The 13045-nt window shown below is 42.7% G+C and overlaps 1 protein-coding gene across 5 annotated transcripts in view; it reads left to right on the top strand.

The window, feature by feature from the left end:
- Positions 1–13045, top strand: part of LOC124144728 (glycerophosphodiester phosphodiesterase domain-containing protein 5-like) — a 48727-nt gene that overhangs the window by 27945 nt on the left and 7737 nt on the right. For all 5 annotated transcript variants that reach the window (XM_048391139.1, XM_048391140.1, XM_048391138.1 and 2 more), the window contains 6 exons: positions 1446–1539; positions 3445–3603; positions 5151–5244; positions 9827–9972; positions 10525–10607; positions 12703–12853. In XM_048391139.1, coding sequence (XP_048247096.1) covers positions 1450–1539; positions 3445–3603; positions 5151–5244; positions 9827–9972; positions 10525–10607; positions 12703–12853 — 723 coding nt within the window. In that variant the 5' untranslated portion in view covers positions 1446–1449. The remainder of the gene's footprint in view (positions 1–1445; positions 1540–3444; positions 3604–5150; positions 5245–9826; positions 9973–10524; positions 10608–12702; positions 12854–13045) is intronic.

Below are 13045 nucleotides of genomic sequence, written 5' to 3'. Positions count from 1 at the left end.
TTCATTGTCTATGATTTCACTGTCTCTGGTTTCACTATGATTTAACTGTCTCTGGTTTCACTGTCTATGATTTCACTGTATGATTTCACTGTCTATGGTTTCACTATTATTTCACTGTCTATGGTTTCACTGTCTGATTTCACTGTATGGTTTCACTGTCTATGGTTTCACTATTATTTCACTGTCTCTGGTTTCACTGTCTATGATTTCACTGTCTATGATTTCTCTGTCTGTTTTCACCGTCTATGGTTTCATTGTCTAGTGATTCACAGAATGATTTCACTGTCTGTGGTTTCACTGTATGATTTCCCAGTCTATGATTTCACTCTATAATTTCACTGTCTATGGTTTCATTGTCTATGATTTCACTCTCTCCGGTGTCACTGTATGATTTCACTGTCTATGGTTTCAATGTTTATGATTTCACTGTCTATGATTTCACTGTCTATGGTTGGAGTGTCTATGATTTCACTGTCTTTGGTTTCACTGTCTATGGTTTCAGTGTCTATTATTTCACTGTCTATGGTTTCACTGTCTATGGTTTCAGTTTCTATGATTTCACTGTCTATGATTTCACTGTCTATGGTTTCACTGTCTATGATTTCAGTTTCTATGATTTCACTGTCTATGATTTCACTGTCTATGGTTTCAGTGTCTATTATTTCACTGTCTATGGTTTCAATGTCTATGATTTCACTGTCTATGGTTTCATTGTCTATGTTTTCATTGTCTATGATTTCACTCTCTCCAGTTTCACAGTATGATTTTACTGTCTATGGTTTCAATGTTTATGATTTCACTGTCTATGATTTCACTGTCTATGGTTGGAGTGTCTATGATTTCACTGTCTTTGGTTTGATTGTATGATTTCATTGTCTAGTGTTTCACACAATGATTTCACTGTCTATGGTTTCACTGTATGATTTCTCTGTCTGATTTCACTGTCTATGGTTTCATTGTCTAGTGTTTCACAGAATTATTTCACTGTCTGTGGTTTCACTGTATGATTTCCCAGTCTATGATTTCACTGTCTATGATTTCTCGCTATAGTTTCACTGACTATGTTTTCATTTTCTATGATTTCACTGTCTTTGGTTTCATTGTGTATGATTTCACTGTCTTTGATTTCATTGTGTATGATTTCATTGTCTCTGGTTTCACTGTATGATTTCATTGTCTATGATTTCACTGTCTGTGGTTTCACTGTCTATGGTTTCAGTGTCTATTATTTCACTGTCTATGGTTTCAATGTCTATGATTTCACTGTCTATGGTTTCATGTCTAGGATTTCACTGTCTATGGTTTCAGTGTCAATGATTTCACTGTGTATGATTTCACTGTCTATGGTTTCACTGTCAATGATTTCACTCTCTATGGTTTCACTGTCTATGATTTCACTGTCTATGGTTTCACTGTATGATTTCACATATGGTTTGTGGTTTCAGGCACATGTTTGGGCTGCTGAGGACATGGGTTCCCTGGTACAGAATCATCCTGGGGCTGACCTGCGCCGTGTTGGCCTACTTCATTATAGTCATGGTGGGTAGCTGTACAGGATACCAGCCCACCACCACCACCCTGACCATGCTGACACTGGGTTGTCATGGCCAGGGGCGCCAGGGTCGTGTAGTGGCTAGAGTGTTGGCCTACTTCATTATAGTCATGGTGGGTAGCTGTACAGGATACCAGCCCACCACCACCGCCCTCACCATGCTGACACTGGGTTGTCATGGCCTGGGGGTGTGACATGTGGGTGCCAGGGTCGTGTAGTGGCTAGAGTGTTGGCCTACTTCATTATAGTCATGGTGGGTAGCTGTACAGGATACCAGCCCACCACCACCACCCTTACCATGCTGACACTGGGTTGTCATGGCCTGGGGGTGTGACATGTGGGTGCCAGGGTTGTGTAGTGGCTAGAGTGTTGGCCTACTTCATTATAGTCATGGTGGGTAGCTGTACAGGATACCAGCCCACCACCACCGCCCTCACCATGCTGACACTGGGTTGTCATGGCCTGGGGGTGTGACATGTGGGTGCCAGGGTCGTGTAGTGGCTAGAGTGTTGGCCTACTTCATTATAGTCATGGTGGGTAGCTGTACAGGATACCAGCCCACCACCACCGCCCTTACCATGCTGACACTGGGCTGTCATGGCCTGGGTCGTGTAGTGGCTAGAGTGTTGGCCTACTTCATTATAGTCATGGTGGGTAGCTGTACAGGATACCAGCCCACCACCACCGCCCTTACCATGCTGACACTGGGCTGTCATGGCCTGGGGGTGTGACATGTGGGTGCCAGGGTCGTGTAGTGGCTAGAGTGTTGGCCTACTTCATTATAGTCATGGTGGGTAGCTGTACAGGATACCAGCCCACCACCACCGCCCTTACCATGCTGACACTGGGTTGTCATGGCCTGGGGGTGTGACATGTGGGTGCCAGGGTCGTGTAGTGGCTAGAGTGTTGGCCTACTTCATTATAGTCATGGTGGGTAGCTGTACAGGATACCAGCCCACCACTCCCCACACGTGACCTATAAATGTTGCCTGCCCATCTTCAGCCACATGTCTGCCGATTTCAGATGTTATAAATATTGGAAAATCACGAAAAATAAGAGTCATATCGCATCTTGATTCAGTTGAAATAATGCAAACAACTAATTGAGAAGCTGTGAGCAGTTATAAAAAAAGTGAATATGTAAGTAGTCTTAAAATTATCTGCCAGACAGTCACGGCCAGGGGGGCTGGCGGTTACTTTGGACCGTGCCGTTTCCCTGACCCTGGTCCTACCTTCAGCAAGATGACAATGTCCTGTGTTTTGAACTAGTTGTTCTACTAACATCCTGTACAGTGTCAGGTGGTACTGTGGTCCTTGATATCTGCTCCCATAGTTTTTGCTTCAAGGGAACTCTTTATATCTTTAACTTTTTTAATTTTGATTAAGCCAAGGACCCCTTGATTTCCATTCATACTTCGACTACTGCTGTATGATAGAACCTGCATCCCATTACTCACACATCCAGGTAGACCCGTGAAGATCCGGGGTACAATAGGTCTTCAGCAACCCATGCTTGCTGAAAAGGCAACTATGCTTGTCGTAAGAGGGGACTAATGGGATCAGGTGGTCAGACTTGCTGACTTGGTTGATGCATGTCATCGTATCCCAATTGCGTGGATCGATGCTCATGATGTCAATCACTGGATTGTCTGGTCCAGACTCAATTATTTTCAGACCGCCGTCATATTGCTGGAATATTGCTGAGTGCAGCGTTAAACAAAAAACAAACAAAACACATCCTAGGATTTCAGGTACGATGTGTTCAAAGCAGCGTAGCCCCAAGCCACTGACCCATTGCTCCCCCTCTAACTATGGTAGAAATGTCCTATGTTTTGTGCTATTTTCTTGTCTGACTGCTGTGTAACATCCTCTGTGTTGTGCTGTACTTGCAGTGCCTGGTGTTGTGCCACGTCCTGCACGGCCACCAACTCTACATCCACCCGGTCCACATCGCTGTCATCCTTTTCAGCCTGCTGGGCTGCGTTGCCATCACGGTTGCCGTGGAGTTGATGTGGCGCTCTGAATGGACACTAGTATTACTCTCTCTCAGGGTGAGTTCACCTCATCAGCTCAATATTTCATGATGTGCAAGGCCGTATTGTGATACGTATCACGATACAGTGGATGATTCTACATTTTGAATTCAGAAGCAATTTGAAACACCAGGGTATGATTTGAAGTTTAGAAATGGAACAAAGATGCTGGTACTCAGTAGTACAACATGTTTAGCCATTCAATAAATAGGCACTGATGCATTCTCGTGATGCAAGCTTTGGGTATTTGGCAAGTGTGTAACATTAAACACATTACAAAATCGGCATTTTAAATCACCCGATATACCGAGCATTAAATATGATATTATGATACGTATCGTGGAAAGAGTGAACCTCAATTTACCGACATACTGGGAATAACACGCACCCTTAGTAACCAGCACCCTATGCTTGTCTAAAGAGGTGACGAACAGGATCAGGTGGTCGGGTGGTCAGGCTCGCTGATTTTCTTGTCATGTCCCAAATGCATAGGTCAATGCTCATGACGTCAATCACTTCATTGTCTGATCCAGACTTGATTTTTTACAAACCCCTTCATATAGCTGGAATTTAAACAACAAATAAACAAACAAACAAAAACTCTTTGGTTGAAAGCCTGGTTACTAAGAAAACATAACCCACTCACTCACTCACTATACTGAACTGCCTCTGTGGTCTAGTGGTAGAGCATCATCCCAGAGAGCGGAAGTTCCAAGACATAACCCACTCACTCACTCACTCACTATACTGAACCGCCTCTGTGGTCTAGTGGTAGAGCATCATCCCAGAGAGCAGAAGTTCCTGGGTTTCATCCACGGCCACATTATGCCAAAAGATGCTACTTGTTGTTACTCTATGCTCGGTGTCAGTATGCTGTGTCAGAGTGGGATATTCATGTTAAACTGTGGCTTGGTATCTCAGTGGGCTAGCACTATAAAATCGGCATTAGTCTTGACTAGCAAGAGCAGCCACGCTTACACACACCTGCATGCACTTTCCTATATAAGTGCAATAATCTTGGATGCGACATCAAACCCCATTTCATCTCACCTCACTACTCACTATGCTGACCATGCAATTTTGTGTTTTTTGGGATGGTGGTTTACACTTGCTGTAGCACCCAATGTACTGAATCTAGTCTCGCAAGTATACTCACCACCAAAAGAAACGCAAACCATAGAAACATATGCTGATATAGAGAAGAATGTAGTTGAGAAGACATGTTTCCAATGTGTTCCACTTAATGACAAGACTGACAATCAGTCAAGTGTTACCACAAAGTGTCTTTATTGTATCACGATATGATCCACGTGATTTCCAATCTTCACACGCTAATCCTGCATGAGCTAAATGGTGCATCTCAAGTCATGGATCTATATCATCACATGGGATGTTCACACAACATACTAGTATGTTAGTTTGTGCATCAAACCAATCTTATATCTCTTGAATATGAGTAATTCTTCATATATTAACCAAAATGCATGGTAATCACGTTTCTTTTGTCTGTGAGTATATGTGAAGTGTGTATCAGTGTAGTGCAATGTTGCGTTCTCTGGTTGCAGATCACGGGACCCTTCCTCCAGATCGGTGCAGTTGTGCTGATGACTCTGATGACATGGGTTATCTCCCTTCAGTGGTTTAAACTCTCACATTGGGGTAGGTAGGCACTTCTGCTGACACAGCTCGGAACACCACTAAACAGTAAAGGCACGGTTCATAAGGGTTAAATTATTCATTTAGTGACGATCCTGAAAGGGTCGGGTGTCATTGAACATCAACGCCAAGAGACATTGCCCGTAATATCAACCACTTATAGGTCTTACAGATTAACTATAAGCCACCATTACATGACTGGAATATTGATGGCTATGGCATGAAGAAACAAACTGTTGGACCTGAGTTGTTCTGCAAAAAGCTGAAGCATGCTTGCATTGTCTAATAAGAGCGTATACTAGTTCTATATTGGAACGCATTATTTTTAAGAATTAGGATTTAATTTTTTTTGAAAATCGAAATAAAACGAAACATGCGGCAGACTTTATGATGATGCGGGCAGTGCCTGAGAACCAAGACTAGTATTTTTTTTAGCCTAATATTTATTGTTAATCTCATGATGCCATGTTCACCATGTAATATTATTATTATTAGGCTTAAAAAATAAAATAAAAATTGGTTCTAAGGCAATAACTTTTGAAAATATAGTGCGGGCAGGCGTGTGTTTTTTTACTTGTTCAAACTAGTTTTTAACCAAATAAACAGTTGTTTTCTATCAACCTGGGAAAGGGCCTCCCAACATAAACAAGCATACAAACTCCTATTGCTACCATATCACGAGATGTGCAGTAATGGGAAGTAACTGTGTAACTTACGAGTTTTTCATTTTTGGGGAAAATGGAAATTAAAATGAAACGTGCGGCAGATATTATGATGATGCAGGCAGTGCCTTAGAACCAAGACTATTACTTCCTAATACTTAAACACAATGTGATCCAATACACAGTTACTTCCCTTTACATGTGCACTGATTTACTGCTAATCTCATATTATGGTCATGGCGGCAATAGGAGTTTGTATGCTTGTTTATGTAGGGAGGTCCTTTCCCAGGTTGATAGTACGCAACTGTTTATTTGGGTACATACTAGTTTGAACAAGCAAAAAAAAGGACAAAAAAAACACTCCCTGCCCACGCTATATTTTTAAAAGTCATTGCCTGAGAACCAGTTCTTTTATTTTTTTAAGTCTAATGTTTGTAACTTTTTGTTTTGTTCCTTTGGCCACACTGATGGGTTCTTAGCTAAAACAAAGATGACTGCCATCATGGTTTATGCCATCTGTTGAAAAACTGATAAAGGTTTGAGTTTGGGCAGCACTGCAATCATCGAATGTTTCACACAGATCACATCTGGGAGGGCCTCAACAAGGGTTATCTCCCTTTGCAGGCTGTTATTGGGCTCATTAGTTGCGTGACCTCTGACCTGTGGGTGTGATGAAAGGAGGGCAAGCAGTGCTCATTTCACAGATGTGTCTCATTACGTGCACTGGTATCCTAATAATGACACAACTGATTCAGCTGTTGTTGAACCTTATCCTCTCACCTTCACAGGAAATGTTAACCCCCTCAAACCAGGAATACACGATGCTGTCAAGAACGTGGTCGCTTGTAACAAATGTTATATTTGGGATAACACTTTCTTAGTAAAGTACAGATTCTCGTACTCTTTTGGGTTGAGTCCCATCTGTGATTCCAGCCCATACTTGCCAGAGTGAGGCACCTAATCACCAGCACACAAAGTCAGCGATCTAACTCACTCAGCCACCGAGGCTGCCACAAAAGTGAAAGCCAGGCAACTGGTAGTCTAGATCACATACTAGGAGTACCCCTCTGACATGTAAATTGGCATGGCCTCGGTGGCTGAGTGGGTTAGATGGCTGACAGGACTAGCTACAAACTCGGAGGACTATTGACATAAGGTTTTCACTAGTCAAGGACTAGTCTTATACAAAAATGGAATTGCAATGTTCCATATTAGGGGTTGACGGGTCATTGAGGTCTTCTATGGTATTTGAATCTAGGGACCTCCCAGGTCCTCAACTTTTAACATTAGCAAAGGGCCATTCAGCCGATCAATATTTATGTCGCGTATAGCATTAACAATTAGGCTGAGGTTTGTCTCTTGATGTATCTTTGCGCAGGCTTTGCGCTGAAACCAGTCTTTATTTATTGATGTAAGTGGCCGGTTGCTAACTTAACCAAAATGGCGGATATGAGAAAGTTTTTCTCGTCGGACGGTCGTGCCGACAAAAAGTTGACTGCACAGGCGGAGAAACGAAAACTTAGTAAAAAACAATACGATACACAAAAGCGGAAAGGTGTTGTACAATCTGCATGGTTGAGTGAATTTGAATGGGCAAAATTTGACGATGATGACAGCGAGTTGTCCCAAATGTGGACTCAGAAAAGAAACTTTGAAATTTCACCCTAAAAGTAGGAAGCATATTCAGTGCTGTGAACATGATAAAATTTTTGACAAACCCCAGACTGCGCAGTTTGCCAAGTCAATGCAAAAAGTTGACGAAAAAAAACAAGCTTTTCACAACAGCCTACTATGTTGCAATAGAAGGGGAACCATTTCCAAGTTTTTGACAGTGACAGACTGATGTGTCTTTCATCATAACTTAACTGTTCAAAATAACTTAACTTATTATTCCTTAATTTATTCAATATTGTCTTACTGTGGAAATAAAAACACAAAATATATCTTGAAACAATTTATTTACTTTGTTTTCAGTGGTTGGCACATGATACATGATATTGTCTGTTCAGCACTGAGCAATAGGGCAAGTGAAAATTTGGCAGGACGAGTACAAAATAAAAAGTACTTGCCCTGCAGGACAAGTAGGGTTGAAATTTCTTTTCGAGCCCTGATTAGGGCTTTGACAGGTGCCCCTTGACTTCCATGCTTAGGTTTCAACACAGTTCTTGGGGCACACTCTGCCTGCACGTACTCTCTGTGGGACACGATCACTTGACAGTGGTAGTGCTTCAGTGTAACCCTGCCTTTCCGTGATTGCAAATGCATGTCAAAGGTCCTGATCCTGCCCTTGACATGAGAGTTTATTGCTCCTTCACAAACAGCTAATTGGCATTAACATATATTGACTTGCAAATGTGATCAGGTTCCAAATTTACTTGGATGTTTGTGTCCTGGTCCTTAGTTCGTGATTAGAATTTGATAGCTATTCATGAGTTTATTTCATGACATAAATGTTGGCATGGATGAGTCACTTTGCTCGTATCAGAAAAATAGGACATTTTATTGGCCCTGGGTTGTATACCTCAGATTCCTACATATTTTTGTTTGTTTATTTGTTTGTTAGTTTTTTGTTTAATGCAGCACTCAGCAATATTCCTGCTATATGAAGGCTGTCTGTAGATTATCAAATCTGGATTAGACAATCCAGTGATTGACATCATGAGCATTGATGTACGCAATTGGAATACGATGACATGCATCCACCAAGTCAGCGAGCCAGACCACCTGATCCCGTTTGTCGTCTTTTATGACAAGCATAGTCGCCTTTTATGACAAGCATAGTCGCCTTTTATGACAAGCATGGTCGCCTTTTATGACAAGCATAGTCGCCTTTTATGACAAGCATAGTCGCCTTTTATGACAAGCATGGTCGCCTTTTATGACAAGCATAGTCGCCTTTTATGACAAGCATGGTCGCCTTTTATGACAAGCATAGTCGCCTTTTATGACAAGCATAGTCGCCTTTTATGACAAGCATAGTCGCCTTTTATGACAAGCATAGTCGCCTTTTATGACAAGCATGGGTTGCTAAAGACCAATTCTAATCCGTTACCTACGTGTAAGTCATCACACAAAGTATGTAGGGACATTATACCCCTACATGACCCTGTGGGGATTCCAGGTTAGAACTGTCCCCAAACAACCTATGCTTCTTGTATGAGGAAACTTAATGGATCCAGTAGGCAGGCTTGGTGATTTGGATTATTTCATTATACCCCGATGGCGTGAATCGGTGCTCATAATAACAGTCACAGGGTTGTCTGGTCCAGGCTCTTTTATTTAGATGCTGCTGTCATATAGCTGGAATAGTACTGATGGTGCAGTTAAACAACAAAATACTCAATCCAGAATTAAGGCCAATCTCATTAAGATCAGTTCTTAGTTCTCGCTCCTGCTAAAAAAAAGATCTGAGGACATCCTCACGGGTCACGTCAGACCGAGCTTTTACAAACTTTGACTGACCAATTGAATGACTGACAAGAAGTCGACATTAGCCAATCAAGAGGGCAGCTTTCTCGTGCTTTACGGCACTAATTTCAAATTGGCGTCTACGCTTCGAAACATATTTTGACAAATTCTCGATCAAAAATTTGAAACCTGAACAAAAAAACATTCAGGAATGACTAATAGATGGTCTAGATTGTATGGATTCAGTCGTTAACGCCCGTAACTATCGTTTGGAATACCCCGTGTTAAAGTTTTCGAGGTTGCATGATTAGAAATCACGTTCCGACTGTCACTTTCATGACCTGGTAAGCGACGCTCTGATTGGTCGGATGAAAGGTCATTCTGACATGACCCCTAATGGGATGTCCTCAGATCATTGTTTAGCGGTAGCGAGAACTAAAATTTGATTTTAATGAGATTAATTAAGGCCTACATATTTTCTTCAACCTTCAGTGAGTTTTTGTGTCCTCTTTCAGCGTTGAAGCTGTTGTGGCTGACCGTGTATGTTGCTGTTATGATCGGACTGTACATATCCCCGTACTTCATCAATTCCCCGTGTGTCACTCACGCCGACAACTTGCCTAGTAAGCCCCTCGTACTAGCCCACCGAGGAGCATCAGAGGTTAGTGTTACATGGCTCGACACTTAATGTCACCACTCTTACCATGCCCTGGACCGCCTCCGTGGTCAAGTGGTAGAGTGTCCACCCGGAGAAGTGGGGTTCGATCCCCAGCCGCGTCATACCAAGAGATGTTGAAAGATGGTACTTGTTGTTACCCTTACCAAACAGGAAATATGAGGGTCCTGTAAAGTAATAATACGGTGTTGTTTACTTTACTGTAAGATTTAGTAAACACTTTCATTAATGGATCTTTTATTTCTTGTCAATAATTTGTTACACTGAATATTACTGTGCATCCTGAGGAAAACACTTTAATTATTTTTGTGTCCATTCTATACTTTTGTGTCCTGTAGAATCCTGGCGCCTTTTCATGTTGGTTTCACTAAAGTGGAATATCTGTAGCTGACGTAAAATCCAACTCACACACTCATCTCCAGCAGCTTGGAACATGCTACAGGTCTCTGTGTGAGATGTCCAGTGTAGCCACCATGGGTGGGTGAGTTGTACAACTAATTGTTTAAAGTTGTTATGATGTAGCTGTCCTGTTTGTAGATTTTACCTGAGAACACACTGATGGCGTATGAGTTTGCCTACCAGGATGGAGGCTATGGTGTGGAGAGCGACGTGCAGATCAGGTGAGTCTGACATCCTCCTCTGTAGGTCCGGAGGCAGTAGCTGCTTGAACAGTTTCCCAGTACGTCATGCTCACAATAAGGAACTGTTTGAATAGTTGGGCGGTTGGGCCCAGTGGTTAAAGTGTCCGCTCGTCACACCCAGAGCCTCGGTTCGATTCCCCACATGGGTACAATGTATGAAGCCCATTTGTTCCCCGCCGTGATATTGCAACAAACAACAAACAGACAAACAAACAAAACACATACTAGGATTTCAGGTATGATGTGTTCAAATCAGCGTAGCCCCAAGCCACTGACCCATTGCTCCCAAAAGAAACGTGATTACCGTACATTTTGGTTAATATATGAAGAATTACTCATATTCAAGAGATATAAGATTGGTTCGATGCACAAACAAACATACTGGTATGTTGTGTGAACTTATGCTCATGAACGCATCCATGTACCCGTGAAGATCCGGGGTAGAATAGGTCTTCAGCAACCCATGCTTGCAGTGAAATGCGACTAATGGAATCGAGTGGTCAGGCTTGCTGACTTGGTTGATGCATGTCATTGTATCCCAATTGCTTGGATTGATGATCATGATGACAATCACTGGATTGTGTGGTCCAGACTCAATTATTTACAGACCGCCTTCTTGTAGCTGGAATATTGCTGAGTTCGGCGTTAAACCAAAAACCAAAAAAAACACCTAAATTACGTTATAAGGCTTGTGGTGACCTATTGTTTAAGGGCTCGAAAACATGTGATGTGGGGATATGAGCATTAGTTGTGCTGGATGACGTGGGAATATGAGGATTAGTTGTGCTGGATGATGTGGGGATATGAGGATTAGTTGTGCTGGATGATGTGGGGATATGTGGATTAGTTGTGCTGGATGACGTGGGGACATGAGGATTAGTTGTGCTGGATGACATGGGGACATGAGGATTAGTTGTGCTGGATGACGTGGGGACATGAGGATTAGTTGTGCTGGATGATGTGGGGATATGAGGATTAGTTGTGCTGGATGACGTGGGGACATGAGGATTAATTGTGCTGGATGACGTGGGGACATGAGGATTAGTTGTGCTGGATGACGTGGGGATATGAGGATCAGTTGTGCTGGATGATGTGGGGATATGAGCATTAGTTCTGCTGGATGATGTGGGGATATGAGGATTAGTTGTGCTGGATGACGTGGGGACATGAGGATTAGTTGTGCTGGATGACGTGGGGATATGAGGATTAGTTGTGCTGGATGACGTGGGTATATGAGGATTAGTTGTGCTGGATGACGTGGGGATATGAGGATTAGTTGTGCTGGATGACGTGGGGATATGTGGATTAGTTGTGCTGGATGATGTGGGGACATGAGGATTAGTTGTGCTGGATGACGTGGGGATATGTGGATTAGTTGTGCTGGATGACGTGGGGATATGAGGATTAGTTGTGCTGGATGACGTGGGGATATGAGGATTAGTTGTGCTGGATGATGTGGGGATATGAGGATCAGTTGTGCTGGATGATGTGGGGATATGAGCATTAGTTCTGCTGGATGATGTGGGGATATGAGGATTAGTTGTGCTGGATGACGTGGGGATATGAGGATTAGTGGTGCTGGATGACGTGGGGACATGAGGATTAGTTGTGCTTGATTATGTGGGGACATGAGGATTAGTTGTGCTGGATGATGTGGGGATATGAGGATTAGTTGTGCTGGATGACGTGGGGATATGTGGATTAGTTGTGCTGGATGACGTGGGGACATGAGGATTAGTTGTGCTGGATGACGTGGGGATATGAGGATTAGTTGTGCTGGATGACATGGGGATTAGTTGTGCTGGATGACCTGGGGATATGAGGATCAGTTGTGCTGGATGACGTGGGGATATGAGGATTAGTTGTGCTGGATGACGTGGGGATATGGGGATTAGTTGTGCTGGGTGACGTGGGGATATGTGGATCAGTTGTGCTTAGTTTTGTACCTAAACTGCATGGATAGTTGCTGACAATATTGATCACTGGATTGCCTGGTCCAGACTTGAGTATATAGTTGGAATATTGGTAAGTGCAGCGTTACACTACAACCACTGATGGCTGGTGCCTGTTTCAGCCTGGACTGTGTGCCCTTCATCCTCCATGACAGGAGCTTAGAGAGGACCACAAATATAAAAGATGTTTTCCCGGACCGAGTAAATGATGATCCATCGTCTTTCAACATGTCGGATTTAAAAGCTTTGAATGCTGGTTCCTGGTTTATACAAGTGAGTACCGCAGAACAATGAAGGATGCCCTTTCAGGATATATCTTTGTGGGGAGTTGAGGTTACTCTACCAACTTACCTCCCTTTACTTATAAGAATAGCATACAAACACACTAAAAGGGACCCCTTATATTAGTTCGTTATAACTGAGATCATCCTAGGCACACAAACAGTTCATTATATTCCTCATTTT

The sequence above is a fragment of the Haliotis rufescens genome, unplaced genomic scaffold (assembly GCF_023055435.1).
Source record: "Haliotis rufescens isolate VD_foot unplaced genomic scaffold, xgHalRufe1.0.p SCAF_9, whole genome shotgun sequence".
Taxonomy (NCBI): Eukaryota; Metazoa; Mollusca; class Gastropoda; order Lepetellida; family Haliotidae; genus Haliotis; species Haliotis rufescens.
Note: the sequence above shows the minus strand (reverse complement) of the source record. Positions and strands in the feature narration are given on the sequence as shown.